This window comes from Pempheris klunzingeri, chromosome 8 (assembly GCF_042242105.1).
Source record: "Pempheris klunzingeri isolate RE-2024b chromosome 8, fPemKlu1.hap1, whole genome shotgun sequence".
Taxonomy (NCBI): domain Eukaryota; kingdom Metazoa; phylum Chordata; class Actinopteri; order Acropomatiformes; family Pempheridae; genus Pempheris; species Pempheris klunzingeri.
This window is the reverse complement of record NC_092019.1, coordinates 18,485,903-18,504,924: the sequence shown is the minus strand read 5'-3', so window position 1 is coordinate 18,504,924 and position 19,022 is coordinate 18,485,903. Positions and strand designations below refer to the sequence as shown.

Genomic DNA, 19,022 nt, shown 5'->3' with positions numbered 1-19,022 from the left:
TCCTGTCTCTGCCAATTCGTTTCTTTAATGCATTTCTATCTACGTAATCCTGGCATCACAGAAGCGTTGAGACATGTATATCATATAGGAAGCGTACAGTAAGGATTAATAGATAGAATTTGATCCGGCTCACAGTGCTGCCCATGAGGGTGACTTTGTCACTGTGGTGCTGCTAATAAAGTTCTTTTCAATCTCATTTCAACCAAAATGGCTGCCAGCAGTATCCTTTCTTAACCTCTGTCATACCTTCATGTCTCTTGGTCCTTCCTGCCCCCCACCACCCCACAGCTCCCCACCTTGCAGTACAAAAAAGGAGGGGAGGGAAAAATCCCCCAAATCTCGGTCTCCACAGCAACAGCAGTCAGATGACCTTGTCTCCGACTTGTTCTGCTGAGTCAGAAATGGAGGGATGGGTGAGGGGGATGCGGTGAGGAAAGAATAGGAGGGAGACATAAAGAGAGGGAGAGAGAGAGATGATAGAGAGAGCAAGAGAGAAAGGGGGTGCTTATTGTTATTCTAACTGATCCTGTCACTGTGGATGCTGTTAATAGAGACGGTGCTGTGTCATACTAATTTACATGAAGCTGCTTTGTGGATCTTGAAGTGTAGCCATCTATATGTGATTGTGGGCCCTTTGCATGTGTGCTAGTATGCCTCGTCAGTGATTTTGGAAAGTATGATGACAAGGTGTTGTGTGTGAGTCAGAGCTGTAGATGAATATCATATATCATGAGGTTTCAGTGTCATGGGCCATGTGTGTACGGTTTAGGAAAATATGTGTGAGCAAGACCAAAATAGAATATGAGTAGAGCATGTGTTAATTTTTCTATCTATATATACACACACTACATGGCCAAAAGTACTTGGACAACCATACACTACCCTCATATGTGATTGTTGAACAACTTATACTAAATCCAATTGGCATTAATCGTCTAACAGCCTCCACTCTTCTGAGAAGGCTTTCCACGAGGTTTTGGAACCTGGCTGCAGGGACATGATCCCATCCAGCCACAAAAGCCCTAACTGAGGTTTGGCACCGATGTTGGGTGATAAGCCCTCTATTGGAGTTGGCATTCAAGTTCATCCCAAAAATGTCACATGGGTTTAAAGTCATGTGTGTGTGCTGGAAAGTCAAGTTTTTCCTCACTAGATTCCAAAGAAACAATTCACTTATGGACCTTGCGGAAAGGACCTCACCCAAAACGTTGCTATATAATGCTGGGATCATTTAATGCTATGGCATTGTGGTTTCTATTGATTGAACTCAGCGACATAGCCCATGACCAAAAGTACATAAAATAGGACAAACAGGGGTCTCCACATACTTTTGGCCACTTTATATTTGGACAGTCAAAATGAGGGGTTGAATGGGGGTGTACAGAGTGTATTTGTGCGTGTGCATGCAAGTGAATGTGTGTGTGAAGGTGATCCTAGCTAATCCGGTTTTATAAATGTCTGACATAATCTGTGTTCCACTCAGTCTCCAGAACAGGAAGAAGGGAGGAACGAGGCAGAGAGAAGAGGCCTGAGATGACAGGGGATGGATGATGGAAAGGCAGAGGGGGTTAAGGGAGATGACAGAAATGAGGCGTGAACTGGGAGGGAAGGAAGACGAGGGGGGATGAAGAGGACAAGAAATAATTCAGGTATGAAGGAGGAAGGAGCCAAGTGGGTGGTGGAAAATTCCTCTGGGATTTAGTGTGGAAAGAGTGACATAGGACTGTCAGTGAAGGTTCACTTATCATGGAATGGCAGATGTGTGATAAAGGGCAAGAAAGAAGAGGGGACAGATGGAGGGTAGGACAGAGCCCAATCAGAAATTAGATAAGGAGTGCAGAAAAAGCAGAGGGGAAAATAGTACTCTTTCAATATCATGGTGAATATGTTTGTGTGAAGTAAAAATCCATTTCTGTGTGCAGAAGGAGTGAAATTACAGGAACATCACATAAAACTGTACTGAGCTCATTTAAAATCTGCCTCCTCTTTTTGATTTCACCATTACCATTAACATCCATTTTATTAATATTAATATTATGTATTCATTTCACATTTATTTTTTCAATAGTATACTATATAGCTATGTAATTTTTCCTAAAAAAAAAAGAAGCTGAAATGTAAACCTTGCGCAACTTGCTTTGGCAGCGCTGTATTTAATTATGTTCATGCCAACAATGCAGAATTCAGGCTTTAGCCACCATCGAGGACTCTGAGGTCCTTTGTATTTCTCCTGGGAATTCAGGGGTTTTAAACCTGGGGGTAGTTAACATTTACACAGTTAGAAATAAACACATGGGGAGCATTTCATATGCTTTTATGATCTCAGTATTTTAGACCCAGTGTGTTCAAATTCTACTTGTTTTAACAAATATAAGTAAACATAATTAAAGACCCTGCACTTATTACTTATTATTCTAGCTGATGAGGCCTCTGCTCAGGATGAAGCTGGGTATGTCAGCTACGCTGTGAATTATATCAAGTCACCAAACTCGTTCCATGTTAATAAGAAAAATCCTAAGAGGTGCAGCAAAGTTAAGGGAGATGTCAATCAGGGACCATTTGCATACACCAACACAGCGCTGAGAGGCGTCAAATTAACCAAAATAATTAGAGTCACCTGTGTGGGTGTATCATGAGGGTGCAGGGCCCTCAAATATTCAATATTCAGCAGAATTTTATTCCTGGCTGTGTAGAGATGGCTTGGAGGCATTTAGACCTTAATGTTTGGGAGTCAAATTTATAGTTCAATTAGAAAATAAGATATTAAAAATCTAAATAAACATACTTAAGCGAATTTCCCTCTGGGGTCTTTGAGTGTTACATTAACAGACTTCATGAGCTCAGTATTTTAAAGTCCTGACAACAGCCCCTTAAGGCCTTTCCCACAGCAGACATTTTAACATGTCAGAGCAGGATGGAGTGCATAGCTCCATGCCATTCGAGTGTCCCAGTTACCCATGCCAGCAAGCCAACATGGGCAACATGAGGGTCGTGGACCTGCGACCCCTAAGGCAGCCTTTAATCATGTTATTAATTACACCTATGCATCTCCTGCTATGACATGACAAAATGTCTGCCATGAAAAAGCCTCATTTGAATATGAGTTTTAGACAGAGAGAGTGAAATATTAAAACCGAGGGGGAGGAAGGGTCATTTTCGGTCCACAGGGGCTCATTGACATCAAGACGTAAAGTCTCACAAAATGCAAAGGGTGCTTTCAGTACATCCAGAACTTTCTCTGAACACACCTGAGTGCATTATAGATGGTCATACATCTACAGCATATCAAAATCAGTCATGACTTTATATTTTAATCAACCCAAATGCACACATGACTTTAACTCCTGTTACTATTGCCAATCATGTTCATGGTGGCTCCTGGTTCTAAAGCATTTGCCCCTCCTCTCTGCGTCCTCCCTGACCCCCCCCCCCCCCCTCCTCTAGTAGCTGTCCTTTCAGCACTGCAGCAAAAACTGTGTTCCACTATACCTTTAACACCATGTTTTCTCTGTCTTTTTTTTTTACTACTCCACCTACATCTTAGCTACATAATACCACTTACAGGCCAGTCTGAGTAATCTCTGCAAACACAGATCTGGGAACGCCATGCTTTTGATATTAAGTTGCAGTTGATCTGCACTCTTTCAAAAATGTTTTTCTGATTTAAATGGCTAGGAGTGTTGAATTTTCCATTGCTTTCAGGTGTTTTGACTAATACATTTCGCTGAAAGATAATCCGCTTAAAACTTTTTTGGACTCAAGTCAGTGGTTTCAACATCTTTTTGTAAACACAGAGTGATGATTGAAAGACTTAAGAGTGAAGCTAAAGAGCATCTAATGAAGTCTGAGGATCAGTCTGCAAAGCCATTAGAAGGCAAACATCCATCCACTTGTTTTCCATTTATGTAACTGCCTTTTAGTGGGTATTTATTCTCAGTATGCACTTAAAGCACACTTAAACTTCCATTTAGACTGCGTAAACGCTAATATGCTGACATTAAAATGTAAAATGCAACCCATATTACTATTTCTGTGTCGCATAGATACTCTACAAGAATCACATTCACTTATTACTGGCATATTTGGCTGAAATAGTCAAGCCAGACTTTCTGTATAGATTTAAAGGCTGCTCATCTTTTCATGACTACAACTATTGTTCAGTTGACTTAATTGCCTGCACTTGTATGGAGATATTATGTCCTGTCAGTCTGCCACATCATTACCTCAGCAGTTAAACCCTGATTGTCACTGTGTATTATGGTTTATGACTAACCACAAATTTGGTACTCATCACGGCTCTCTGTATCACAAAGTTGGATGGACTTCCTCACTAATATGAAGAAATAATCATCTCATGATACTATAAACCCAAACTACCTCACGTCTTTTCTCATTTAAATAACTAACTAACTATTGTATATGATCCAATAACTACTAATAAGTAGTTTACAGCATTATGCATGTTTTAAATTGAATGAACCGTAAACTGTGCTCAAGATAGATTCATTTATCCTACTTGGTGATTGTAAAGCTTTATTATCTAATGGTTTTTTTTATGACTGTTGTAATTGTTTTATTACTTACTGTCTTTGTTGATTGTGGTTGTCTGCATTATGTGTGTTGTTTTTGTATGCTGATTGTGTGGTTGTCTGATAAGTGTTTCTTCTTCTTCTCAGTTCTCATGTGAAAAAGAGATCTAAAGCTCACCAAGACCACCTGATTAAATAAAGTTTATATAAAAGCATTTGCACCTTGTAAGTAGATACTTTCTGTGTTGTTAAGAGTTATTTTTACAGTGGTTCAAATGCGTCATTTTGACAGGTGATCTCAGAAATAATGAAACCACAAGGCCAGTGTTTTCACTGAAGACTTCACGGAATTATTTGAGAAAATACTGCGTTATATAATAAAATATTAATTCAGTAGTCTAATCTAAGTAGTTGAATCTGTCACAGATTTTCACCAAGCATGTGTGTGTGTTCTTTCAAAATAATAATTAATTCTCTGTCTATCTATCTCTGCCAGAAAAATCATTTCATTATCTTATTGAAAGTCCTGTACACCCATTAAGTTGTTTTCAGTCACCATGGCTGACAAGACCTCTGCTCAAGTTGAGGTTGGGTGTCAGGCAGAATATGACCTGATGTCACTGACTTACAAATACATAACACAAAATACAAATGATAAAGGTGTAATTGTCACCCTAAAGAGTGCGATGTAACTGACAGGAGAGTGAGGAAGATGCCAATCAAATACAGTTTGTAGGCACCCACACAGTCCTGAGAACAGGTCTAATAATGCAACATAAATGAAAACACTGGTGTGGGTGCATAAAGATGTGTATGGGCTATAAATAGTTTGCCAGTTTGGGAAATACGCCTATTTACTGTCTTAGCGTTATACTAAACTTAGCCTAGCTTTGCATAAAGACTTGAAAAAGAGAGTCTGGCTCAATCTAAAGATGAACAAATGTGCCTACCAGCATCGTTAAAGCTCACGAAGTAACACATTATAGCTCTTTTGTTTAAGAGACCATTGGTTCCATGCAAAGAGCAAAGTGTAAGAATGGAGGGTATGTGCTTGAGTACGACTTGTCCAAGTGCATTAACTTCCTGGCTTCTGTGCTGACTGACTGCTGGCTGTAGTTGTAAGTATATTTCCCAAAATGTCATGTCAAATGTCAACATCAGACAAGAGAATAGACAGAATTCTGAAGCTACTTAAATGACAAAATAGCATGAATGAAATTCTTAAGTTTCAAATAGATAATTCAAGCAGGCTAAAACTCAAGGTTGAATTTATCATCATTGCTACATTATTTGATTGTGCAAATGAGAAGTACTTTGATTTGACCAAGTTGTTCTCACATAAAAATGTTATTCATCATGAGATACAATTCTTGAAGTACTTAACAAAGCTCAGTCATTTGTATGTAATTGCCAAATGTCAAACTGGTGTATAAATGAGATCGCTGCCGTGGAAGAAAATGGCTTTTGAGTACCATGATTATTCAGCAGATTAGCAGATGAGCTTTTTACCTGAGATGGGGACTGATGGACTCTGTAAAACCTATTAAGTGGTGCTCTCAATTTTCCTGAATTTTTTCAAAGCTGTGCTCTTGTTATGTTTTATCAATCACCCTTAAATTCTTCATCCATTCCACACAGCACATTTTACTAATTTTGTACACTGTGGTGGCCATTTTGCTGACTGTCTATCTGCCCTAGCTGCTTTGAAGCTGTTTGCTTTGTGTTTTTCAGGTCCGCTGAGCTTGTAGTGTGTCACGCTCACTTATCGTAAAGGAAAAGGTTTGCTTGGTTCAGGCTGTGCGGGCTGTCTGTAAGCATGGGTCAAGAGTTTTTTTTTCATTGCCTATGTGCTTTGGCGTATTTGCAGGCAAGCATTCTTTGTCACTCTGATAAGTGGCCTGTCATGTAGAGTACGGCAACCTGCCCCAACCTGATTTAAGAGACAGGGTAGTCTATAAATGTGAGTATATCAGATATTTTGTCAGCGTCTTGTGTTAGCTGACTGTGTCTTTGGATTCACTGCTGCATGTACATGTGAGCTGCTATATGTGTGTCTGTGCGTGCAGCAAGTACAGTAAGCGGCCTCAGGAGTGGTGGGAATGATGACAGCACTGTAGCAGAGCTGGACTCGAGCCATGTGCTCGACGGGGGAACTGTCCCTTTAATACCCATCAGCCAATCAGGCAGGGGATGCTGGGAGCAGGCCGTCCTTGGGAACGACCTTGCAGGGGGGCCGAGGGATGGCGAGGGTAGAGAGGGAAGAGCACACAGAGGGGGCAGATAGAGGAGAGTAAAAGAGGGGTTGGTACAGAGGGTGCAGGGAGGATGGAGTAAGTCTGAAGTATGGATGAAGGAGGGAGCGGGGGAACATTCACTGCAAGAAAGATGTAAAATGTAATCATCTCTCTGCAAAGCTACATTTACTACTACATGAAATAGACAGATGCATACAATAAATAGATAGGCTGTTAGATGCAGACAGATGAGTGAGAGATAGATAGTTGAGGACACTAAGAGGATTAAAAGTTCAGCTGCGTAGTTCTGCCTCACTCCACCTCTCTGTCTCTTTCTCATTCCCTCTGTGACAGACACACAGACGTCATCCCGTCCAGATTAAATTGAAAGCACGCCACACTCTTACTCTTGCATAAGAATTTCTCTGAAAGGGATGAAAGAGAGGAATAAGAATATGGCTCAGATTTAGAGCTGGTGATAATGTGGGCATAGAAAGTGTGGTTTGAAAAAGATAAAGCAGTGTCTCAGTGTCTGGGAAAGGGGAGGCTCCTTCATAAAAGTGGTACATTTAAATATTCATTTTGACTGTGTTAGATGAGAAGATCAATACTGCTTTCATGTCTGTGTGGTTAGTATAAAGTTACAGCCAAGAGACATTTACCATTGCTTAGCATAAAGACTGGAAACAGGGGGCGTCTCCAAGTTGTAGCTTCATATTTACTGTGCAAACACAGAGGGTGGCATCGATGTATGACTGAAAGCAGATATATTTATTTCCAAGATGTCTAACTTCAAAAACAATATGTAAACATGTTATTAGTAATTAACAGCAGTTGACTATAAACTAGTTAACCTCGACAATAGCCTAATGATGCATTCACTTGCAGACTGTCCAGTAAGGTTTCCAGGCGCCCTCCATATGTGGTGTCAGCAGCAGGTAGAGCAGCGCTGTGGCTCCACCAGATGTGCTGCCGTGTGTGGCCCCATTCTGTTCCAGATGACAGAGTGAGAGTATGTTTGTGCGTGTTTGTATGTGTGTGTGTCTGCCATTATCTTATAAGTGAGATAGAGTACCAAAGAAAGTCAGACCCCAGTGAGCTAACATGTTGGTGCTTGCTTGTGTGCGTCAGCATATTTATGCATGCCTCGTGTGCATCAGTCTGTGTTCTGTATCTGTGGGACTAGTGTGTGTGCATGTGTGTGTGTGTGTGTGTGTGCGTGCGTATGACTGGATGCCTGCTGTTGCTGTGCCCAATGAGTCAATGTGATGGAGTGCTAGCCCGCCACTGTGCTAGCTAGGCAACTTCAGCACTGTTTCATCATCGCTGCACCCGTTCACCTCAGATATGGGACCCCGTCCTGTCCCACAGTCCCTCTCTACAGGACCACTCAAGTGGCAAACACACACACACACACACACACACACACACACACACACACAGAAACTGAAAGGTAAAGATTACAGAAAAAGAATGCCTCTACTCTGCTTGCTAATTTTAGTAGTTCATTTGTCTTCAGAGTGTGTCTGCCATGTGTGCATAAGTAGCATTATGTGTGTGGGTCTGTGTCTTCTGTCCCCTGGGCTTGTCCGCTGGATGTGAATTCATGCCCTTATCCTGAGCTCTGTTCTGACAGAAAGAGGCTGCTGTGTGCTCGTTACTGTAAGACTCTCACAGACATTGTTCCCTCAGTGGGAGTGTAGAGTGTGTGAGTGTGTGTAAGTGACTGGGTAATTGGCTCTCCACTGGCCACTGCTTTGTCCCCTCTGCGTGCACTCACACGTACAGTTACAGGCTGTAGCCCGAATGTTAGCTGATGGTCTATGAGAGCCACGTTATCTGTGTAACACTGTATGAACACTCATCATTTAGCAGCTACAGGAACTGTAGCATTGAATAGTAAAGGAAGCGCTGGCTACCAGAGTCACCCCCGTCAAGTGACCCTTGAGATTGGAGGAGGTTGCCCTGGCAACTACCAGCCTTCCTCCCTCCCATCCCCCTTTCATTTCACTCCTCCTCACATTGCTCACCTGTCTCACATGGTGCACACACACATCCACACAAGCTGATCAGAGCATGGGGCATTAGTAAGATACAAGTAGGGAATGTAAAAAAATGTCCAATGTGACAGACAAAGAATTAAAGGTGGTTTTGTATGCAATCTGTATCTACCTGCCTACCTGTTTCCTAGAAATTATGTTAACATACTACTGATTTGTATTGACAAAAATATATCATTATAAGAGAGAGCATAGCAACCTTTAAAATAACTCTCCCACATCTATGAATAGCAGTATTTTTTTTTTAAACAGGCTTCAGATTATTTGTTTAGGAGGGCATTTATTTGTGGTAATCATAACCTTATGATTATTATTTACTGTGTTACTTCCTTTAGGAAGGAGAAATGTCAACTGGGCAGAAATATTACACAAGCTTGAAGTGCAAATAGGGGAAAATGGCTTAAGTTGCAATTTGCACTTTTCTGTCGTGTATGTCCCTCATCTTGTGTCCTCTGCAGACTCATATTTGTTCTCTCGGTCCTCACCCTTCTCACGCATGCGGTTCCCTCTCGTCTTCTCTCTCCCTCTTTCCCTTTTTCTCCCTTGTGAGTGAACTCAATGGTAAGTCTAATTTTAGCTGTAACACGCCAGTTACACTCGACTTTTGTTGCCCTAGATATTTGCATATTACATATGCATTTTCACATCGAACATCTTGAGTGGATGTGTGCGTGTGTGTGTGTGTGTTTGTGTGTGTGTGTGTGTTTGTGTGTGCGTGTGTGTGTGTGTATGTGTGTGTGTGTGCGTGCGTGCGTGTATGTGTGCGTGCGTATGTGTGCGTGCGTAATGTGTGAACAGATGAGTAATGTGATGAGGAGTGAGATGAAAGTGGGGGATGGGAGGCATTGAGTCTCCAGGGTTATTTGACTGGGGTGACCCTAACGGCTGATTGGCTAATTCCCTGTCCTCTGAGCCATCCCATGATGCTTAGAGGAAGGATAGCTCCCAAGGTTACACATGCCAACACATGGGGGAACATGCTATTAGCAACACAACTGCACACACACATGCACAGACAAGTGAAGCAGAGCCTCATCCTTGGGGGATTTTCACATTTCCATTTAAACTGCTACAGACATGTTATAGCAGTAAATCACAGGTCATTCACATCCTCAGAAGAGCAAGGTGAGAGACAGGCAGGGGACAGTGTGACTAAACTATAAACAGATGCTTGTGGAAGCAAACCTGTTACTGTCTCTCTTTTTTTTTCATATTTATTTGTGTTGAACAGAACAGCACTGAAACATCCATTGGCACAAATCACCAGCAACTCAGATAATGGATTAATTATATCATAATGATTGATCATTATTATGAATAGTCATTAATCAAGAAAAAGTTTTAGCATTTTTGCTGGTTAAAGCTTCTCAAAGAGTCCTTTCGTGTTTTATATCATTGCAGTTGATATAAGTCTTTGGGTTTTAGACTCTTGGTTGCACAAAAGCCCGTATTTTGGATTTTTTCCCCTGACATTTGAAAAGCTAAACGCAAAATATAAAAGTCCACGCATTAGTTGTTTTTGAAAATAATTGGTATTTGTAGCTCTAAACAAAACCTACCTGTATTGAAATTTTCTTGCATTTTTATCTTTATGCTGAAATGCAGTTTGACAGCTTTTTTTTTATTTTTGCTTTTCTATTTTCCTGGAACCTTTAGCCACATTGCACGATGGTGGATGGAGTATCCGCTGATGCTGTCCATCAAAGTGTGTCCAATTGTCATGAACATAGATCTGCTGCTATCACATGACCACTCCATGCACTGATGGGAACCAAAAAGACATAATTAAAAGGTCTGGGATCAAATCTAATAAGTGAACCTTCGGTTAGGATATGTTAAGATTTTAAGGAATGGACTTAAAATATCCATACAGCCTATATTGCGTGCCTGGGGACACTTACTTCAGCCAGATAACCCACAATGCATTGTGCTACTTGCTAGCTGCATCCAGCTGTTTAACAAATACTGATGTATTAGCCGGATTATTCAGCCTGAGAACGCTGGCAGTAGCAGAGGTCAATGAGGATTAAGTTCTGCTATATTACTTACTGTTGACCCACAGTGAACAACCAGTGTGAAGGGTTAATCTCAATCTTCTTCACAACAGAACTGAGGAACAGACATGAATATAATTACGCTGAATGTCTTTGTGTCCTTGCAACAGCTGCTGACTCAGCTTGAAGATTTCATTGATTTCATTGTATTTAAACCATGGCACTCTGTTTCCCTGAGAGTTATGGAGAAGTGTCGGTGTGGCTGCGGGCTTGATCAGATTGAAACAAACATCTGGACACACCCCGGCAGGCTAACAGGCAGGGGCTCAAACACACACCTCATTAACTTGAGTAGCTCTAACCCACAAATAAGTCACAATTCATTAGATTATGCCATGTTAGCTAGCACATGCTAACGTGTCGTGCTACTAAATCAAGGCTTGTTTACTCTGACTGAATGATCAATCGGGCCATTCATCACTCTGTGAAAACACATACTTATTCAAGTGTTTCTCTGGCAGCCATTTGAATCTACTGGTGTGCCGGTGCCAGAGTGTGTGTTTGTGTATGAGATGACAAGGTTGCACGTGTGCCCAGAAATGTGATTTCAGATTGAATGAAATGAGGGATGATGAAGGGGAGGCAGTTTGGATGAGTACCCAAGAGGCACTCAGTCGTTCAAATGTTGTGTCATCACTGGGGAATGAAACATCTGGCACTGTGGTGGTGTTTTGGCCCTGACTGGCTGGTTTTACTCATTTACTCACTCAGTCATAAACACACATAATCAAGCACAGAGTAGCCCACGCTGATTGGAAAGTCTTTTTCCCTTATTGCATCGGTAGCTCACTCCGAAATAAGTAGTACTGATTAAATAAATGCTCTGTTTTGTGTCCTTTATTTATTCATCCATTATAACGTGGTGTACTACGTGATGTTGGTCTGAGTCAAGTTCCTTTCCTTTTGATTATTTCCTTATCTATTGTTGCTACAGACAGATGACAAATTTAAAGATAAATATATGAGCGCAGAGACATAGCGAATGCAGATGCCTCCATACAGAGAACAAGGGGTCATGTTTGGTTTCAGGAGCATGAAAATGACATGAATCGTTTTGTATGCTATGGCTTTCCCGGCCACCACATCTCAACCCACTTGAACACCAGTAGGAGATTCTGGGCCATGGTCATTAGTTAGACAGCACTCCCTCACCACCACCATCCCTCCAGTAGAGATTTTACAGAATTTCCAGGGAGAGTCGATGCTGTTCTGGCAGCACATGGTAGCTCAACATCTTTAATTTATCACCCATCTGTACTGCATGCCCCATACCCAAATAGCCCACTACTGTTCTTTGGCCAAAATAAGCACCAGTGAGAGCAATGGTTTATATCATCCTCTGGCATGACACATGCTTTGTCTTTTTAAATTAGTTTTGTCATTTCATTTCATTTTTTTTGCCCATTATTATATTTCACTCCACCAGTTAATCCAGATAATATTTGCATCCCTAATTTGTGGTTTACACAGAATCCTTTGATTAATGGTGGATCAGAGCTGTGTTTATATTATTATTACTCATGGACTCAAGGATGAATTACCACCAAGTATATGAAAACCTAAAGGTTTCTAATTGAGGCATACTTCTCCTTTACTGTAGCATTGCCCTTAGTGACTATACCATGACTAAAGATCATAAAACCCTGTCTCCTCTGTGTCTCTCTACCTCATCCTGTCCAGGTGGAGCACCTGCTTAACAACGTAACAAGAACATCCACATCTGTGCACACCATCCCACTGCCTGCAGCTGCAGTGCAGGCCTAATGGCCGTTATTGGAGGAGAGTCAAGACACACCCCTGTTTGGATGGACAAAGGGCTGAGACTCAGCACAACGTGACTGGATAAGGAGGACTCTCGTGTTGCTAGGCTTGTTGAAAATGACCATTGTTTCTGTTAGCACAAGCATAAAAAAATAAAAATAAAGATGAAATGAAAAAAGAGAGTAGAAAAAACGAAAAATGACTTCAGGTACAGGACATAACAGATCAGCAGAGGAGTGAATTAATGTAACAGCCACTTCTCTCTCTCTCTCTCTCTCTCTCTCTGTGTCACAATATCCTCTTACACACTTACTTTTCAACACAGGAAGGATGTTGTCCCGCACAGATCAACAACCCCCTGCAGATCATAACTGAGTGAGGAGTTACAATTGTGTACAACATAATTTGTGGGTTAGCATGAGCTCCAAGAGATTTCAGTTCACCAGGGAAAACATTTAAAGGGCATGTTGAACATCCCATCCCTTTAAATGAGAAAATTTGGAGACAGTTAAAGGGAGTCACTCAGTAGATCCAGAAGAATGATGCCACCTGACCTGATAGCATTAAATATTTACTATCATTTTAAACCAACTGGCATTACGACTGCCCCAGGGAAACAAGCTGCAAATGTCACACACACACACCCACACGCACACACTTGGCTGCACCAACGCGAACACACTCACTATTCACCTTCAAAAGGCAATACTGTGCTCAATGTCTCTTTTACATACTATTTGCAACATACATCTATCTCTCAGCTTAAATACTGGAATTAAATGTATTAAAAATCTTTGGTATTACACATTTGATATTTTCTGCAGGCATTTCAACATTCAGAACTTAATTTTTTGCAATTGAAAAAAAAAAAATTAAAGTGTAACTTTTAAAAGAAGAAATGACATATTCTTCCTCTTACAAATTAAAGTTGAACTCAAACAATAAAACGCACTCTTGCTCAATTCAATACAGTCAGGGGTTCTGTTGCTATAGCCTGACGTAGTGTGGTATAACCAGTAGCTTATGGTGGCTAATGCTAATGATATCAATCTTTACATAGACTCTTCTCGACTGTTACTGAATGTTTTAGGAGTTTTCTACACTGACCACTTGTGGCCGCAGCGGGTCTGTTCAGTAAAATTTACATTGGCTGACTTTCTTCTTTGCTCAGTAGCTCAGAGACAGTGATGATTATATTTTATAAGATGTCGTTTAAGTGATTCATCTATGCTCATATAGGCATTATTCTGTCATGACAGCAATCATCGTGTAAATGCATGCATCACCTGGTCCTACACACAATATTTGAATATAATAATAAAAAAAACCCTTTGTTTTAATCACAAGTTAGATCATTTTATAATCATGCTGTTTATATGATTGTTAGTTACATCACTATGTAGAGAGATACAAAACATAGTGTAGCTGCTTCCACTTTTTGTCAGTCCTGGTTCTGCCTTAGGCATGTAGAGAGCAAAGTGCTATAATATTGAATACCACTGTTGTAAGAGCATTATCACATTAGTCTGTCCCTGGATGACACTATTGGTTCTGGGTGTTTCACTCTTAGTATGTCATTGTGTCTTGTTTAAATATCAAAGTGTACTGTTGCATACGGGTGTGAACACAACACTTAATAACAAGTACTGTGATATGATTACAAGAGTGTCAAGTTTTTACACAAGAAGGCTGCATGTGTGTTACAGCAACATGGTTCAGTCAAAGAGTTTCTCTTACAGTCGTCTGACAGCTGTTTATGGCCTTACTTGACTTTTCATTTAAATGTGTTTCTACTCATTATTTGTGTTGGGTTAACACATTTTTAAGAAACATAAACTTCTCTGAGATTGTTTATTTTACCCAAATTTCCATAAATTTCTGGTGTAACCTCGCATGAATCTAAATGATTTCAATGACCCAAACGTGTAAGTCTTCAGAGTGAGAGCGCTGGGAAGCAAGTAACATACAAATTTGAACCAATCTGAGCTGAGCCCGGCTTCTCCCAGCTGTCCATTGGCCTTGTCTGCCCTCCACCTTCATCTCCTCTTTAATCCCCAAAGCCTCTATCTCTCTTCCCCCTTCACAGCCTGTGCCCCTTATCTACTCCACCCGCTCTATCAGTTTCTCTCTCTTTCCATTCCTCTCCAGACTCACATGCCTTCCCTATTGCGAGGGCGTCTCGACAGTGTCACTCACCATGGTGCCAGTGTTCGTGCCTCCCTCCTCCTCTTGCTCTCCTCTCACACAGTGTGTCCTTCTGGCCTGGTGTTTACAGAATTAGCCCCGTTGAGAGAAGGTGGCAGAGGAAATGAAACAATAAAAGAGAGGGATGGAGAGAAATGAAGCTGAGAACAGGTGAGGGGTGAGGGGAAAACAAGGCCACAATCAAGGATACCGAAATTATAATCTACTTAAACAAGTACTACTACTAGTTTTGTACTATCTGCACCTGAAAAAATATGGACACCCATGCTGTCTCCATGGGGGTCCAGTCATGTGTTCATTTCATCCTCTTACAGGCTGTTGAAAGTTAAGATTTACTGAACCAAATTGCCTTTATTCTCTCTGGAGAGAATATAATCCTGCTATGTCAAATTGTTGCTTAGTTTGCACAGTTTTCTTTGATTTGTATTTTGTATTTAAAATAGATACTCAAGGTCATTCAAGGTGTCCTCAGCCTTGCTAAAACAGGCCTGAACTTATAAATGTGTGTGTGTGTGTGTGTGTGTGTGTGTCTGTGTACTCACCAACCAAGCCAACAGCATACAGCCAAACATGCTCATCATTGTCATACACATGATGGGCAGAATGTGTCCATCAGGTCAGGCCGCTGGTGGCTCAAAAGGCACTCAGGATCAACGTGGATGCATGATGCATGTCTCTTTGTGTGTCTTTAACATGTGCTGCCACACATTACTGACAGTCAAGGTCAGCTGGTAAATCCTTCCTCACCTACTTGGGGTGGAAGTGAAATCAGTCGTCTCCTCCATCCCCCATCTTTTATGTCCACCCCGATTCCCTCAATCCTTCTCTTCTGCCTCTATTTTTAACCAGCTTAGCAGCACTAAAGGCATGAGAGGTTTATTCTCTGCCTTCTCCCTCACTCATTACCTGGCTGCCGATTCACATAGTCTGTTAATCCTATAATGCCGCAACTGCACAGATCAATGCTAGTTTACAGAAAAGTAACACAGCAAAGTGTGAGAACAGATTCCCTTCAAGAAATTGTTCTATTCTGTTAATTTCGACTCTATTTGACCCTTAAAAATACCTTGAACCAACTTATCGAACCTCTTTACATCTGAGCACTCCATTGACAGAGTGTGCACTCCCACCACACCAATGTAACACTCCTTCAATCAATACACACAGAGCCATTAGAGAGACTACTACTCCTCAACTCCCAGATCATATTTATTGATCCTAACGTATATATAGTGTGTGCATTCAAAGTCAGCGTAGGATACTGCAGCTCAACTAAATTTAGACAGAATACATTAATAGATAATCATGTTCAAAGATGCCATCGTTAACTGCAGGTGAAACGGACCAAAAGTGTGTTCCCCCATACTGAATAGAGCAGTTTGAGTTTTCAGTGCTTCTATGGCTGACCTTGGAGTTAAATCTTGAATGGTCTTCAGCCTCGAAATACATCATGTCAGCAATAAACCCCTCACACATTCACAACGTCTTTCAATCCCCATGTAGCTGTGTGATCAGAATTCAGGCTGAGAACAGACTGCAGTGTCATGGTGGGCTGCTGGACAGGCCTCACCTTCATGCAGTACCAGAGGCTAATCTGCACCGGGCCTGGCTCATTCAGGACACTGCTACACTCCGTACCAATTAATATGGATAAGCTGCAAGACACAAGTGGTTTAAACATGTGAGTCAGTGCTGCAAGAAGGTGATGTATGTAATCCTCATACCCCACATCCCAAAGACCGCACATTTTGGCTCCTTTTGATGCAGTCTAAATGCTAGAAATGAGTGACGTGGTTCTAAAAATGGCCCCTTTCTTGTGCCAGTAGACTTTTCATGGACTGTGAGTACAGAACTGGAGGAAATGCAGCTTAAGATAGAAAGAGATGAGTCAGACAAGAGGAGAGAAAGCAGAAAACAAGTGACTGCCACTGTGTCAGGTGTGCTAAAGCCTCTTGCATTTTCAGTCTTTGAAATCTAGAGCCCTCACATGGACATCTGTGGGTACTTCAGCTGCAGTCTGACAATGCATTTTTCTGCTTATTCTTTGTGCTCCTCTATTATTTACTGATGAGTGTAATGGAGTGACAACACTCATTCCTAACTAAAGTATCCCCATTGCCCTACATACTCAGTGTTTTCTCTATTACATGTTAGCAGGTGCGAGCCACGGTTGTAAATCTCTGTTGTGCTATAACTCCATGTACTATCAGTCCACATTGCTACCATGTGGTGAAAAGGCTGAATTACAAGAGAGTTCAAAGATATAATGTAAATATACTGTGATGCAAAAATAATGTAGCTGCAGGGACTAAAGTAATGAATAACTCATGTTTACCGATTAAACCTGTATCACAATTTCAATGTTTATTGAATCAACAACTGTCAAGATGACTTTGAAAACACAACTCATGAAGATTAGAATAGATCTATATCAGCATCGTTCAGTAAAACAGAAAATAGACAAAAATCATTTTCCTCTAAGGGATATTTCATATAAAAAAATTGGTTGGCACTAACACACAAAAAGACACATTTGGGTTTATGATGGAGTATGTAAAAATCTGACTAAGCATCCCTGACCTGTTTAACCCTCGACCCTGATAATGGACGGACATATCAGTATACTAGCAAGCTCTGTGTCTACCCCTGATTGAACTCCATAAAGAACTATCTAATCCTCCACTAGAGAGATGAATTTCAACAGATTTCATGGACATAATCCAGATTTATCCTAATCCATCTGAGCATGCTGGTAGATTAAGTGGATAATAAAAAATAGGCACAAAAGTTTTCAGTTTTTTAAAAGTAACAGATATCCTCAAAAAAAATGCAGAACTGTGGCCACTCATTGTCTGTGCAACACAACTGTTTTACTATGGCTTTAAGGATGGATGCGTGTAGAAGAAAATCAAAAAAGCTACAGCTAGAGGCCTACAGGCCAATCGAGCTCTCAATCTCGAGTTCTTAAATTCTGTTCCCTTCCACCTGAGGTGAGCAAAGTCTCAAAACTTTCAAAAGAAAGGCCGGACTCAAAAAAAGAAAAGAAAAAAACACTATTCAAATCAAACACAGACATTAAAACAAATATAGCTTTGCTCCAACAGTTCACCTCCTGACTGCGTTTTACACCCCGATGTCATCACAGCCTGTGAGTCTCATCTCGGAGCTGCCTGATTAAACTGCAGCTAATAGCTTCTCCACAGGGCACCTGTTTTACACCGTTTCTGTGCCAGCTGGGTTTGGAAACTACACTAGACAGAGGTAACATGTAATACCCACATATTGTGCTTCTGTTAACCAAGCCATGCCAGTAACAATGTGTGTGGCAGCTCCACATTCAATGATCCAAGGCATTTAAATGCTGGAACATACATCCGCTTCATGCTCACAAAGCAACAGTGTTGCTGATGTGTTCATATCCTGACAAAGGGGAAACATTCAAGAGCATATGGTACTTAAAACAACATCGTCTTTGATTTATCTACAGTTTGAGAAAAAGATTTCATTATATTAGTGTAGCTGTGTGCCACAGCTGTGCAGTACGTTAGCAACATTTTTGCATCTTGTTTGCTCAAGCTGATCACACAACTGAACCCGATTGTTTCATACTAACAGATAAATATTCTTGAACAGAACTAGACTTATTAAAATTCATAGCAAAGCATAAATGTTCACATTCACAAGTCATCACACGTGTCATTCACAGAGCTTAAGTTATTTCTTCCCTATTTGAGCCTTGAGAAATGTCTCACTCACCCAATCGTACGCTCATACAAGCACACATATTTACACACAGACACACACTTCTCCCCAGTGTCTTCTCACACAAACATGGCGGGCGACACAAAGCTATCCCCACGGTTGACATTGGGGCCCTGATGATAGTCCTGGGGGTCGCTGTCTGTGCGCATGTAGGGAGGCGGAACCTCATTGTTTCCTGGATCATCCCAACCAGAGGGGGCAGCAGAATAATAATGCTCCCTCTCATCTTCACCATACTCATCATCGTCATGGTAGGCATCCAGGTCCTGTCAGAAACAAGATGAAAGTAAACATCCTTCATCATCTTCGTCATCCTTCACGTATGATAAAATGTATATTTGGATCAATCTGTAGCAAAACTGTGTGTCTACTTGTTTTATTAACAGAAAACTAAAGTCTCATCCCACTGGTGTTTGT

General features: G+C 41.1%; 1 protein-coding gene across 2 annotated transcripts in view; it reads right to left on the bottom strand.

The window, feature by feature from the left end:
* Positions 1–17,181: 17,181 nt before the first annotated feature.
* LOC139204944 (nectin-2-like) overlaps positions 17,182–19,022 on the bottom strand; it is a 75,276-nt gene continuing 73,435 nt past the window's right edge. For both annotated transcript variants that reach the window (XM_070834981.1, XM_070834982.1), the window contains exon 10: positions 17,182–18,871. In XM_070834981.1, coding sequence (XP_070691082.1) covers positions 18,665–18,871 — 207 coding nt within the window. In that variant the 3' untranslated portion in view covers positions 17,182–18,664. The remainder of the gene's footprint in view (positions 18,872–19,022) is intronic.